Source organism: Eurosta solidaginis, chromosome 3 (genome assembly GCF_040869045.1).
Source record: "Eurosta solidaginis isolate ZX-2024a chromosome 3, ASM4086904v1, whole genome shotgun sequence".
In the NCBI taxonomy this organism is placed as follows: Eukaryota; Metazoa; Arthropoda; class Insecta; order Diptera; family Tephritidae; genus Eurosta; species Eurosta solidaginis.
The window spans coordinates 214,671,737-214,687,335 of record NC_090321.1 but is presented as its reverse complement, the minus strand read 5'-3'; the positions used below and the strand labels follow the sequence as shown (position 1 = coordinate 214,687,335).

Sequence of the window (15,599 nt, the reverse complement as noted above, 5' to 3'; positions counted from 1 at the left end):
CGTGTTACCAAAAAATTTTTATGAAACAGATACCGATCAATTTCAATATAAAATCGATGAAAAATCTTTAACCCGTCGATAACAATCCGATAAGAAACCAATTAACTGTCGAAAACAGACTGATGGCAAATCAATTATTTGACGATAACAATTTTCCATCGATAATAAGCCGCTAATAAAACAATAACATATCTGCGTCGGTTTTTATCCATAAAAACCCCGAAATTATTTGTTTGTAGTAGAGTCACCTGTGCTGAGATTTAGATTCAAATCCTTGGTGAGCTCTGCTTGACTTAAAAATAAAAAGTTTCCTAGACGTACAACTGTATGTCTACACATCAAACTTCATGAGTCCTTGGATCCCCCACAAGCCCGAAGGTTGGCCTTGTTAATAAAGCCCGTGCTTCAGCAGTTGATAAACTTTCAGGGGGCACTACTACAAGGGCATACCGGATTCTTGCCCAGCCAACGTCTACCCATATCCGTGACACTATCGTGAACCTTCGGGGAGCATTTTTAAGAAACTGCTTGGCAAGCATTTCCATGTGAGCTTTTGTACTTCATTACGAATATGATGTTCTAATGTTTTGGTGACTTTTGGACAATATTTTGATCTCTTGTCCAAGTCATAACTGACGTTAATCGTTAATTTGAGCTTAAACGCCTTATTCGCTGCGTAGCAAGTCACAGCAACCATCTCTGCATCGGCTTATTTGACGCCAATTGAGAGCACCAAGTGAGATGACCTCTTCCTCTACTTGTCTTTCCCTGCTGAGCGAAGGCTTCTTTCCTTCCTCTTCTGACAAGTTCGGATTTCAATAGGAAAGCTTTCTGAACCGGTGCCTGTTCATCTGTTCGCATAACATGACATAGCCAGCGGAGCCTTTGCGCTTTTCTCGCTACGCTACGGAAGATTTATAATTCTATCCGTAGCTTTAAGAAGACCCTTCTCTCTATATTACCATGATTCCAAGCCATTCATTAGGTGGGCATGATAAGAGACTTCTGGCTTTTGTTCTTCGAGAAAGGACTTTACTTTTTAATTGCCTACTCAGTCCGAAGTGGCACTTACAGCCAAGAGTAATTTTGCGTTTGATTTCTAAGAAAGCATTGTTTTTGCTGTTTATGCACAGATAGCCATAGTCTCATATTTATATCCGTTAACATGGCAGAGACATTGCTGCTAAATCATGCTCCACAATTGGCTTATAATATCTGCCCTGATGTATGGTTCGGCGTCGTGAACTGCGTCTAGAGATTACCCTTATATGTGATAGTAAAAAGTCATATTTTGCGGTAATTAAAGGAACTAGCGAGCTGAGTTTTCTTGTGGATGGGGCGGGGAAAATTAGATTTTCAATCAGAAGACAGGCGGGTATTTCGTCACTTTCCGGTGCGTTGTTATATTTTAGCTGGGATATTGCTATTTTCGCTACCTTACAAACGGGTCGCCAAACGTATATTCCATCTTAAGTGTACGTCTACCTCCCTATCTAGCAATGAGTAGGGGTATTCTTTCCTTAACCTAAGCTTGCTCTGTATGCTGATTACTAGTTTGCCAGGAATGTGCCTTGATCTTGATCTGATCTTGAAACCTTTCATCATAAGTCGAGCCTTTCGTTTTTCTAAGTAGTCAAAGAAAAAATAGTCGATAAAAAATCTGTAACCTTTGTTATCGATAGCGGATTCATGACACTTCGATAATAAATCGATAACTTGTCTATACCACATCGCCAACACGCCTATACAAATCTTTTTCTTCTTCATTTAGGGCGCTTTAACTTTCCGATGTTGCGCCTTCAATAGAGTGTTGTTTCATTCTGCGCTACTGAACTATATACTTACCACTTACCTTTCACCTGTGTTTTTTTTTTTTTTTAATAAAAAACATGACAATTAAATTTTTTCAATATCCAATTGGTTGTATTTTTTTTATTTAAATTTTTTATTTATATATTTTTATTATTTCAAATTTATTAATTTACACTCAAATGACAAATGATCCGCTGGGCTGCCACAAATAAAGCGCATGCCACGCCTACTTTTACGCGCTCACAGCATGCGCAAAGAATTTGCTTGTTTGACGATTTACATTGAAATTTAGTGGTGTTCAATTTTTGTGTGATTAATTTTTATTTGTTCTTCCTCTTTTTTACTTCAATCGCTTAAAAATATTACGCTATAACAAAAAAAAACTACCTACGGCTATACAATAAAATATTTTTAAACGAATTTTACAAATTTTCAACTAAACAAATATAAATAGTTTAGTAATAACTAAGTTAGCTTACAGTAGTACAGTTTGACAATTCACACAAGTAAAAAAGAGACAAACAGAAACTAGAATAATAAGCAAAACTCAACTATCAATTAAAATAAGTAAAGCTAGCACTTAGTAGCTATTGGTTTGTTTTTATTTTTTTTTTTTTTAAGAAGCTTTTAAGTTAAAATAAGGCATAAATGTGGTTAAGTTTTATTAATTTAAAAACAATATTTTTAAGTTTTCAAAAATAAGTTTAAAATTAAAATTAGCATTTAATGAAAAATAACCTAATAAATAAATTTAAAACTTAATAAATTTTTTTTAATTTCTGCGTGTTGGTGTTTGTTCGAAATGTTTTTTTTTTTTTTTTTCTTAATTAAAAAATGCAAACTTAAAAATTTTCTAAATTTATTTTTGCAAAATTTTGTAACAAAACCTATGAAACAGAATTTTTAGTTTATATTTTTACTAAAGTTGTTTATAGTGTTTTATACTTCGTACAATTTTGAAATTTTTTTAAATTAAAATATTTGTTTAACTGTTTTTCTTTGTTTAACTACATGCATACATATATAGCTTATTTTAATAAAACTAATTTTTCAATTTTTAAATTTATATTTTTTAATTTGTATATCACAATAGAAAAAGAATTCGTGTTCTCTTTTTTTGCTTTATTTTTTATTTTTATTTTAAATAATTTTTTTTGCTTGTTTTTACGTTTAAGCTGTGTTTGTGTTTTGTGTTTTTTTTTTTTTTTTTTTTTTAATATTTGCTTAAACTAAATTACATAAACAGCAGTTTAAGGAAACAAGGAAAAATCTGCGCCATATTTTCAACTAAAGTTATTTGTTTAACGGTTTCATGACTTGCGGGCTCTTATGACTGTTTGTTGTTACATTTCACATTTTTTACAGTGCTTTAGCTGTTAAAGTTTAGCATAGAAAGCATTTTTTATGACTTGTTTAGTTATCTTTCAATATATATCTCTATAGTTTTTTTAGAGCTGGGTTTTTATTCGATTAATCACGTTTATTACATAATCAAATATTTAATTAATCATTTAGTTCATTGTTAAGAATTTCGACTAGTCAAAATCAAACATTAGTAGACTAATCTTAGAAATGGAAGAATTTTAATGAGGAAATAAAAATGTTATGGAAGTGTAGGTAAAATATTGTAATTGCATGAAATTTTATTAAACATTTCATTCAAACTGTGATTATAAAGGTAACTTAATATTTTATTTAATCAAAAATTAGAACTAATCGAACAATCGTGTAATAATTAATCGCGCAGCCGTGATTTTTTTTCCAAATTTATTTATTAAAATTTTGTTTTTTTTTCAATGTAACTTGCTCCTATTTAATTTTTTTACATTTTCACGACAATGTTTTATTTTCCTCATATTCCTATTTGTTGACATAGTTTCACTTGGAGCGGTTCGTATATGAAAAAAAAATTTACGTACGCCTTATGGAGATTGCGCCTCTGAACTACTGCATGATATTCTCGTGAAAACAATGGCTGAAATCAGCGCCATCCCAGACATGCTTTTGACATGTCAAGGAAATATAACGACAATTGAAGCTGTTGAAATTTGCTGGATACTCACACGACAGGCGGTACCGGATTTGCCAAGTGGTATTGTTTTAGACTAACTCTGTTTAACTCATTCCATTCATTTTCTTAATTGGAAGTACTGATTAAGCGCGACGAAGGAGTTAACTGGCAAAAAAACTCGCCATAATTCATATAAAGGCAAGATTCTTCAATATTTCATTCGTCAATAGATCCACAAATAAGGTGAACGATGTGGAAAAGGGAACCTTCTAAAAGAGTCGGGCAAATCTAGGTTTGAAACTTGAACTCTTGATGAACAGAAAAGGTGTTGGAAAATTCAGCCTTCATGTAGTATCGATGGATCACATGTCCTGAGTGTTAGTAGTATACATAGTTCGAGAGCCCAATATGGACTCGGATTACTATTATATTGCATTCCTTATCCTCTACCACATCTCCGAGGGAAAGGCGACATATTGCTAATGACTTCTAAACTTGGTTGTTACACCACCTTACTGAGAGCACAAATCAACTCAATGAAATATAAGAAGACAACTGCAAAACACTTCGCATTACCGTTGTTGAAATAATTCAATACCGCGAATATAAAAGGCCATCGCCAAGGAAGGATTGTATGCTGCCTACAGCGCTATATTGAAATCAAAATCAAACTACTAGAACAGGAACGCATCCGGAAATTTTATCAACAAATTCGGCAAAATACAGAAGGTGTAAAGCCAGGGATAGTTTGTGTAGAGTTTAAGTGTTCTCTGCGCAATCCAGAAGAATAAGAATCACGCAAATGAGCATTAGTTTAACCATTATCAGATTTTTACAAATGGTTTTTACTCTGAAACAATTTTGGGAGTACGTGTTTCCAGAAAAAATTTGTTTCCCAAATGTATGAACCTCTGATATAAATGAGACTTACGCACCAAACGAAAGGTTTGCAACCAGCATAAATTTTCCAAACTTCTGGACGTAAATGGGCTGCAGTAGGATTTGTACAACGAACAGTAAAACACGGAGGTGGGTGTCTCATGGCATAGCAATGCTGATCAAGTTTGGGCCTTGCATATACATATATGTGCAAGCTCTCGAAGAAATCAATATCCAACACATATTATGACGAGCTCTTTCGGTAATGTTGAATTCGATTCAGATTTAGGAGGAGTTTTATTTAATGAATTGGATGAAGTATTTGACGCATTCCGAAATGAGTTTGTGCAGCAATGCAGAGCAACCGCAAGTGTGAAATCCAAGGCCTGTCAAAGTTTTTGACATATAATATCATACGCTTTTAATTATGAGAATACATTTTGTTCGACTAATAGAAAGTGATTAACTCATACATTTTTATGTCACATCTATCGAAACGTTGTTCTATGATTTGCTTACTTTAATAAAATTACAAAATTACTGTGAACTTCGTGCTTTTATTTTATGACAAGCATATGTTTTGCTCAGTGTAAGCGAACACATATTCGCATAACTTGTTTTTGCTTTCATAGCACTTTTTCTGATCGAGTAACATTAAAGTTAGTTCTTAATATGTACATTAGGGTGTTTCATTTTAAAACTTTACTTTGTTTACCGGCTAAAATCTGAGTCTGTGTCGATTTTTCTACAGGCTTACTGTACTTAAACAAAGTATACAGCAGTGAATGGAAACATAGCAGTGGCAAATTTGTCAAATTTCGTCATTCAAACTTTTCTTTGATATGTAAAAAAAAAAATGCTACGAGTTTTTTAACTGAAACTATGCAAGACAATCTGAAAAACGTTTTCGAAAAAAAAGTTTTTCGAAAATTTTGTACTTTTAATTATTAATACAGTTTTGTCGCTCAATCAATTTAAGTCTAACAAAAGTACAAGTTGTAGGCCTCTAAAAATTCGCATTGATTTTTGATAATTTTTTTCAAAAGATTTATACACTTTGAAGGAATGAAAATTAAAAACGCCATTTGGAAAACAATTTTCAAAAACCATTGCGAATATTGAGAGCACTATAACTTGTACTTTGTAAGTCTAAATGATTTGTGTTACGAACAGGGCTGCAAACCGCTTCGAAAATCGAAGCGATTCGGTTCAGGGGTTTGAACCACTCAGGCAAAACTTGAACCGGTTCGCGGCTACCTGTGAACCACCGAACCGGTTCCGTTCAAGTGGTTCAAACGTTTAATACTAAGTTTTGATAGTGTACAAAATTTGAAATTCGCCACTTGGGATCTGTGTGCAACCAACCTTATATATGTACCTACTAAGCATACAAAAAAAATACAGTTATTGGAATCAAATCCATGTATGTATTTATTTATTTATAAAACTTGTTGATTATTATAAAATTTAAGGAACGGAAATGGTATAATGCATGAATGTACCTATAAGGAGTATTTACATCGCATATATTCTGCACGTAAGAAAATGTTCGCATTTTTAAGAGAAGAAAAACCATTCAATTAGCTGCTTTCAGTAGATATATAAGACATACCTACTAAATTTTAGATATGAGATTACTACACAAACTAAAAGATATTCATGAAAATGTAAATGTCTTCTTTGATTTTCTTAGGAATTAAGCTTATAAATGTTGATATGCGGTTATGTGAAAAATAATATGGTCTCCCTTTAAAATGGTATTGTTCCCAAATTATATTTATTTATTAGTTTTTAATAATTCCAATTTAAAATAACGTTCTAACTATAACACAAACTATATATATACATTTCAAAGCTTACACAAAGCTTCCAAAAATTAATCAAATTTTCATCAGTTTTCCAGACTTATTAAAAACTTTCAAAAAATTTCTGAATGTGCAGTCTTGAAGCTCATCTAACTGTAGTGTAATAATGTGCAAGTTTCAAGAGGGTGTTCGCTTTTTTTTTTTCATACACCGCATGAACAAAATTTGTTTTTATATTGAAGATATGGGCAACACCCTCGGGAAAAATTTAAAAAAATTAACGGTAATTCTCATCTACTTGAAACTTGCACACTATTGCATTACAATTGAATGAGCTACAAGACTGCACATTCAGAAATTTTCTAAAAACTGTTAATAAAAGGTTTCGAAAATTGATAAAAATTTGATTAATATAACTTTAAAATTTTTATAATTATACATATGTATGTGGTTTGTGTTATAGTTCGGACTATGTTATAAATGAAAAATGAAAAAGCTCTTTCATATACAAAGTTGTTATGCACGTGGTTTGAACTCAATATGTAAATTAGTTTATTTTTTTACAAGCAACAGGCGCAAACAGTAGACGCTATTTCTTAAAAATTGACAACTCACGGCGTTGCCATCGAGAAAAAATGTAGAATGTAAAAATGAGTTGTAATTTCAAGCAAAGTCGTGAATTAAATAAGTTAAGTGATTTTTGTTGAAACTTTATTTTGAACCGAACCAAACCATTTTTTCGGGTGGTTCTCGGTTCGGTTTTTGGAGTTAAGAAAAAAAAACCGTTCGGTTCGTGGTTCGGTTCAAAGCCCCAAAAAATCGGGTGGTTCGGTCTGGCTACGAAACTGCAAACAGGAAAAAATTCAAGAAATTTTAAGTAAAAAATCGAAATTTTCTTAATATTTTTTTTGTTTTTTCGAATTTTTTCAACAATATTTTTCAGATTTGTTTGCATAGATCCAGTTACAAAAATTCATTCAAATTTTTCCCCAAAATTGTAAAGGTAAAAAAAAATTGCAGCTACTATATTTCTGTTTGCTGCTATATCGTTCATTTCATTCAAAAGCCTTTGTATGCGCTTGTAATTCGCAACCTTTTTATGAAATATTATAAATAAATAAGTGAGAGTCTCTATTTAGTTTATTTTGCTTAATCAGGGGTTTATCAGCGCAAATAAGATGGCAAAAGTTTATGTAAATAGGGCCGATTTTGCATTACTTCTTATGGAATTAATTAAAAATTTTGGCTGAAAATAAAGCACCCTAATGTACATGCACACGCATTTGCCCGTATAAAAAGTGTCGATTTATATAATTAAAATGTTTTTGTGATATTTTTTTGCAGTTTTTGCAAGTACAAATAATGCATTTTTTGTATATGCTTTTACAAGAATTTAACTTCAAATCGGATTATGATGTTTAGTATGAAGGAATTAAACTTTAATTAAAAATGTTTGTTTTTAATTTTTGTAATTTATGAAAAATAATATAATGAACTAAGTAGAGTGAACAAAAAAGAAAAGCATACAAAAAAAAACAATATTTGTCTTTTTTTTAATTTTAATTAGTGTTTTTTTTTTTTCAAAAAATTGCATAAATTATAAAAAACAAACAGAAACGCAACTGCGCCCAACACATTTTAATTACATATTTATTCAGTATATGTATGTATGTTGTTATTCTTTTTCAAACGCATTGCTAGTTTTTGCAATTGTGGTTGTTTGTAGGTTTTTTTGTTCTTGCAAGTATGTATTTTTCTGTTATTTATTCATGTTTTGTTTCTTTTGTAATGCTATTTAATATTTAGTTTTATATGTTCTTCTAGTATATTTGTTCATAGTTTTGTTGCATAGTGTACATGTCAATCGTGGCAAGGCGCGTCACTTTTTTTGTTGCTTTTCTTTTGTTTTAATACTCTTGTTTAGTTTTTTTTTAATTATTTTTATTTCCTCTATTGTTGTGGTACTTACATATTCTTATGGGTGTGCGTTTTTTTGGTATCTATTGTGGTCTATTTTTGGTTTTTGTTATTGTATGCTGTGTGTACTAGACAACCAATGCTTTGCAGGTGTTCGTGTGCTTTTTTTTTAGTTTAAGCTTGTTTTATTTTGTTGTTTCTTTGTTTTTGTTTTTGATACGAAACAGACAGACAAATGTGAGGTTCGCTTATGCATTCACCTATTACATTTGCTTGCTTGTTGTTATTGTGTTTCCAACATTCAGCTGTGCCTATTTCTTTGTTGTTATTGCTGCTATTGTACCTTAAACTTTGTCTATATATAACAGCGAGTTTTAGACTAAAATGAACTCAACCTCAACTTGCGGGTCTAAAGTTGCCTCTAGAATTTTGCATTTGGAATCAGATATATTGTTAAATTGATGAACTTCCTTGACTTTGTTGCTGTTATTGTTATTATTGTTGTTTTTGGTGGCGGTTTTGTTGGGCTTCGGATGAGTTGTAGTGCTATATTTGTTGTTTTTGTTGTTTTTGGTTTTATTTTGTATATTGATGTAGGCCTTGTTCTTATCTCGTTGCTATTATCTTGATCTATATGTATTTTTATTTTAGTTCTTATAGTGTTTCGTGTGTTGTTGTTTTTATTGTTAATCTTTATGTTGTTATTTCTATTGTTATTTCTTGCGATTCAGTTAATTAATTTTGTATTTTTCGAATGTTTTATTGTTGTTGGTTCTTTAGTTTTATATATTTTTTGTATTTTTGTAGTTTTTATATGGTACTATTTTTTCTGCGGCTACTGTTTTAAGCTAAGTAGCATTCGTATGCTTAGCTGGATGCGTTTTAGCTAGTTTTGATTAGGGATCATCTAACGACAATTTCAGTAAGCATAAAATTTTAATAATAGGTGGAAGAAGACTTCATAAGTTGCTCTAAAAAATGTCATAGAAGAATGATCAATATTGTTTCTGTGCGGGACTCATATTCTGGACTCTACTTGTGATAAGTATAAGACTTCAAACGTACAATAGGGAACATGCTTTGTGTTTTCTGGAGCATATCATTGATAACGGTTGTATTCCATAGCACGCATATTTTTAGGCAAGAACTGTCAAAGGTATTTTAGGTAACACTTGCTATATTTCGTCAGTTTGCGTAAGCAAAATTTTCGATCTACAATTCGCTTTTCATTTCATTAAAGCATAACAAAGATATCATAGGCATATTTCGTTTAGAATCATCAATCAGCTTACAGATGCAAATGTCGCTTTTAAGTCTCATAAGAAGGAAATTGCCTGACGTTTCTGAGATCCATTGATGTAGCTCTTAATACTAAAACTTCGAGAATTTCGGCATATGCTTTTCAACGTGGTTTTATGTTCAATCAAAAGTTATTGAGTTTGTTGTTGGGGTTCTTCTTGATCCTGTGAAAACTCTGATGATGATTATAGTTTCATGGTAACACTGGTGTTGTAGGGAGATACTTCTTCGAGTACAACACCTTGTGATTCTAGTTGAATTGTACCGGCTCTTCTTTCTTCTTGATTCTATGAAACTTCCATAGTTTTACAGTAACACTGCTTCTGTTGGGAGATATTTCTTCGAGTACGAAATCACATGATTCCTGTTGAGCTGTAATGGTTCTGTAGGAACGGAACAAAACTTTTCTTTATTTTGTTAGTCTAGTTGATGCTATTTCTTGTTTACAATATCCCTTGCTGTTTATAGGAACGTTGCACCTTCCAATCACGGTAGCGAGTCGTTTCCTCTGCAAAAAGTGTCTGGAACAGCACACTTCGTTGTTAGTGCTGAAGTTACTTTTTGTATTATACTCATTTACATTTTCTCTTAGGCCTTTATCTACCTTTGCTTTGTTTCGGTAGATAAATCTTTTTTGATGCCTAAAAAGTTCTTATACCAAGAAGACCAGAAAGACTTAGATATTTTGCTGCGGTCTTAAAAAGATGGCTTTCAAGTATGAACTTTTTCTAATATAGGAATAACGGACCATTTAGATGTGTTAGTTTTATAATAAAGTACTTCCCGCAAGGTTTTGCAAAGAAAACTTTCATTGTGACTTGTGCTTGTAAAATTTCACAATTTGGTGAATAAAAAAATTATGTCTCTCTAAGTCTTCTGTTGTCATTGCTTCTTGTCATCTTTATGCTTAATCTTAAAATATTTAATATATATGTATACCAGATATATACAACTTCAAAACTGTTGGAAGCAAAGCATTCATACCACATACAGTAAGCAATGCTAGTGGTTAGCCATCTATGTATCCAGCTACATTCATCCATTACCCCAACCATAACGAAATCCAGATATCCATCCCCACAATCAATGCTTAGTGTTAGGGGCGCCTTTTAGGTTTGAGGACTACCGCATCAACCAAGCTCTCCGACACACAATTCACCACAACCAGTCTCTGCTGTAGCTTAACCAGTTCACAAAACCAACAAAGCATGAACCCATTGTACTACATATGGGTATAAATGTATGTATGTATAGACGTAAATATGTATGTATATTTGGACTTTGATGCACATGTGGCCACAGCGTAGTGCTTGTGTAGATATTTGCGCGACTTTGGTTATTTGATTGTATGGCTGGTTGGTTGGTTGGTTGTTTGGTTTGTTGTCTGTTCCAATAATGCTTGGACTTTCGGTACGTTTGACTGCGCTACATTGCGTGCCTTGCGGACAAGCAATTCGTGTGTGTGTGCTTGCGATTTAATTGTTGTTGTTGCCTTTGTTTGTTGTTGTTGATTCAACTGCTATTCTTGTTGTTTTACTCGTTTTAGGTTTTTTTCTCATTTTATAAATTTTTATTTTTTTTTGTATCTTTTTAATTTTTTTTGTATTTTTTTTTTGTTGTCTTATCCACCTTTTTTTTTGCTGAGTTCTCTTCATTGCTGTTTTAAATTTAGTACACAGCGTGTTTATGGTTAACGAAAGTCATGCATGTGTTGCTGCTAATTCTGTTGCCGCTATTGTTGTTGTTGCTATTGTTGCTGTTGTTTTTATTATTGGCGCTTTTACTGCTTATGTGTTGTCTGTCTGCGCTTGCTGCGTTGTTTTATGCACCCTTTTTCGCAAAAGTTGTCTTCTTTCGATATTTCATCCTACCTTGCCACCCTCTTGCGCACACAGTTGTCTTCTTTTTTCCCCAGACCAAGTTTGGCTACGGTCCACTAAAGCGCCTCGTGCGCGCATTTATTCAACCAGTCGGCTGAATTCGCAGTTTGCATGTTCGTTGGCGCGAATGTTTGCGTGTTTGCATATATATGAGGATGTGTGTAGATATGTACATATTTGTATAATTATGGGTTGCCACTTGGTTTGGTGCCTGCATAACATAACTCAACTCATGGTTCATGGTCTCAGTTCGTACGGTCGCTGGTCCATGCTTTATTCCCGCAGACCTTATACTTATGTTTTCTAGAACGGCGTATCGGTGTACGGTGTAGGAGGTAGTAGCGGCAAGCGTTGCAGAAAAATTCAAGTAAGCGCAGATTTTAAGTAGCCAATGTAAACTAAAAGAACGCATACGGTAGTGTTTTTGTGCACACTTTGTTCTATACTAAGCGCCCATTAAACGCACGTCTCTGTGATTCTTCGCAGTCACAGTTGTTGTGTTTTTTATGAGAAAGTACTCACCCAAAGTTTTTGTTAGCGTGTTGATAGTCTGCATATGATTTTGGGTAGCGTCTGTACTTGGACCCGATTGACGCACTTGTTTCGATTTTCGTAAAAACAAAAACGCTCCCTCTAATATTTTGGTGCGCGTTGCCATATTGCCAGCCCTTGGTTGTATATGAATCCAGTACCTGTCGCTGTTTACACTCGTAATACGTAAGTATAACTGGTTTCTTCCGGGCTCAACGCGTCGCCCATTGATCCCTCTTTGAGTCCGTAAACATCTTCTCTTCAAGCATCCCATTTTAATAGCCGAAAATTTCAATCGTTTATATTGCGCAAACTCGTTTTCGACGCATCCTCTTACATATTTCCCACGTTGAACGCATCATCTTACAAGCCACAAACCAAGATTCAATTTTAACAATTTTGGTAGCTTCATTATAACATCAATACCTTTAGAGGATAGCTGGGTACAACCATACAAATCGATCGTCTTCAAATTAACCAAATCTTGCGCGAGCGTCTCCAAGCCTTTATCCGTTATGCGACTACATTGTCCAATATTAAGATTCTCCAACTCTTGCAAATTCTTTGCTATACGCAACATACCCTGATCGGTTATTTGGCACTGATTAAGACTAAGTGAACGTAGACGATAGAGACCTTGTGCAATGTGCGTAAGCGCTTGATCGCTAATCTTATCGCAAAAGCTGACATCGAGTGATGTGATACCACAACCACCTTCGGTTAAATATGCCATACCGATATCGGAAATGTTATCACAGGAACGTAAATTTAGTTTTTCTAGTTTAGGCATACGCGCCAAATGCTTCAGACCACTATCCGTAACAGAGACGCAAAAACTTAGGTTGATGGATTTTAGTGACGTTAGACCTTGTGCTATATGACCGAGCGCTTCGTCGCTAAGACGTTGACAATCTTGTAGACCTAAATATTCCAGTTGTAGATTGCCTTCGGCGGTCTCTTTGCTGAGACCGGCCAAATGACCGATACCTTGATCACTTATATGCCAACAGGAACGTAAATTTAAGTGTTTCAATTTCTTCAAACCCCACGCAATGAGTAGCAGACCTGTGTTTGTGATATTACAACAACCGCCAAGCTCTAGAGTTTCCAAATTTTTCAGATGTTGCGCAATACGTCCCAAACTTGTGTCGGTAATTTGTTTACACAACGATAAATCGAGTACTTTGAGATTGGGTAAATCCACAGAGAACGCATGACCCAAATTTACATCGGCCACATTAAAACAACCGCTCAAATTGAGCGAGACTAGTGATGGCACACCCAGTACGAGATCCTTCAGCGAACGACGTAACGATAATATTTGCACTTGTTTTATGCCACGACGTACCAGCGAATTGAAAAGACTAGGACTGGAACGTTTCAGATGCAATTTCGCCTCCACACCTTTCCACACACTCTTCGCATAGGCGGCATCACGCCAAGCGGTACACACTTGCGCTGCGCGTCCCAAATCACGCACAGTCAACTTTTGGAAGATCATTTCGAGTATTTCGGGAAAGAGATTACTTATGTGTGTACCCTCAATGGGTGGCGGACTTTCTGGTGATGCAGGTCTATGCTGATGGTGATGATGATGATGATGATGTTGTTGCGCATGTGCAGCCGCAGCGGCGGCCGCTGCAGCAGCATGTTGTAGGTACAATGCTGGTGGCAACGTTTGCAGCTGCGGTCGATGATGCAGCGCATAGGGTGTGAAGCGTAGCAAGTGGTGTGCACGTTGTGTTAGGGCGGCGGGTAATTCAGTCTGTTGATAGAGGCAATCCTCCATATTCCAAGCGGCCGCAGCTAATTGTGAAGCGGTTGGAAGTATGGCAGCGCTAACTGCTGCTGCAGCAGCAGCTGCAGAATTATTATTGTGATTACTACCGCCACAACCATTGACATTGCCACCGCCACCGCCTGCATTACCGCCGCCACTACCACCGCCATGATAGTTGGTAAGCGCTGCAGCTGTTTGTAATGAAATTGTCGTATGATGATGAAATGGTAGAATTTCTGTATTTGTCGCCATTATTATGCTAAGTATTGGAAGCGCTGTGAAAAAATTTAGCGAAATGTACGGTATTAGAATGCAGCCTTCAATTTTAATAAAAACGTCGCGCTTTGTCTAATTCAAGCGACTGTGTTTGTCGCTATAACAAATTGGTTGCGAAGGTCAATTTAATACGCTTGATTAGTTTAGTTAGAACTTTTGAGTGTAGAGCGCGCAAGTTGTTGCAAGTTTATGCCTGATACTGCGCTTGCTGGCTTGGCTGTCTTCTTTATGAAGATTTATCGAACGCGTTGCATTTTTAGTTTAGTAACGCAGTTGGTAGCGCGTTACGATTTAATTCAATTTAATACGCGCCGCGGTCGCTAGCACTGTAGGGGAGCGCCAATTTAAGCGCTTCTAACTTAGTTACTAAATTATTTCGATTTTTTTTGTTTGCTAACGTTGCGTACGCTTTTGTTTCACTTAAATTCCATACTTTGCGTGATTTAATACGGCGCGCAATAAAACGCGTCTAGGCGCGTTCGTTTTATCTTTGTTGTTTATGTTTTAGATAATTTTTTTTTGTGATTGACTTTCCCGTTTCATTTCATTCTAGACTAAAATATTAACTTATTACGCTTTTAGTGTTGTCACTTTTGTTCTAAAATTTAGCTATTTGCCCTAGGCAGCACTAAAATTAACGCCAATGTTTATACGCAGCACGTAGAAAATCGTTAAAGAAACGCTAAATTTATTTCTTTTTATCAATTATTTATTAACTCTTAGCGCTGAAAATCTAATTTTTTTTAAGCTGTGCGACTAGTGCAGTTTGCTTATGTTGTATTTACATTTAGCTTGTAGCGGTATTTTTTCAAAATCTTTGCCTCACTGTTTACTTTTTGTTGGTTCACTGTGATTTTTTGTTTTTAAACCGCACCGGTTAACAACGTTTCACAGACTAAACTTGCCGATTCTATGCGTTTTAGTTTTTAACCAAAAAACCTTTAATATCAACATTTTTACTCACGCATACAAGCGTGAAATATCAACACATAGACATGTTAATTACGCATACTTATGCATTGCTCTGCTGAGTAAGTAACGCGCTCGTTATTCAGCTGTAAGATGCAATATATTCTAAAATAGGGTGTTTGAAAACTGAAAGTCTGCATGCAAACGAACTGGTGTTAATAGAGCGGAAGACTACTTATAATAAGTGTAGGGCTAGGCTTTTGATGAGTAGTGTTATTAGGATAGAAGTACCTACATATCTGAATACTTTGCTTATTTTTCGTAATCGATTGCCTCGTACAAATACTTTCCTAGATATCGAGGATGAGGGCAAAGCATCCAGCTGTCCATTACTAATGTTAAATATTTCTAAAATAGTCACTTGAACTTTGATAATTATAGCCAAATCTAATTTCAGATTTCCAACATTTACCAATTTTCCGTTTGTCGTATTAAAACTA

General features: G+C 34.4%; 1 protein-coding gene across 1 annotated transcript; it reads right to left on the bottom strand.

The window, feature by feature from the left end:
* Nucleotides 1-1,901: 1,901 nt before the first annotated feature.
* On the bottom strand, nt 1,902-15,073 carry Ppa (Partner of paired). Its single transcript, XM_067775028.1, has one exon. It carries the CDS (start codon nt 14,164-14,166, stop codon nt 12,493-12,495), a length of 1,674 nt encoding a protein of 557 aa, XP_067631129.1. The 5' UTR covers nt 14,167-15,073; the 3' UTR covers nt 1,902-12,492.
* Between the last annotated feature and the right edge of the window lie 526 nt (nt 15,074-15,599).

What these genes read in the sequence shown, in the direction of transcription:
- Ppa (XM_067775028.1), bottom strand. Translation starts at nt 14,166, where the DNA reads ATGGCGACAAATACAGAAATTCTACCATTTCATCATCATACGACAATT.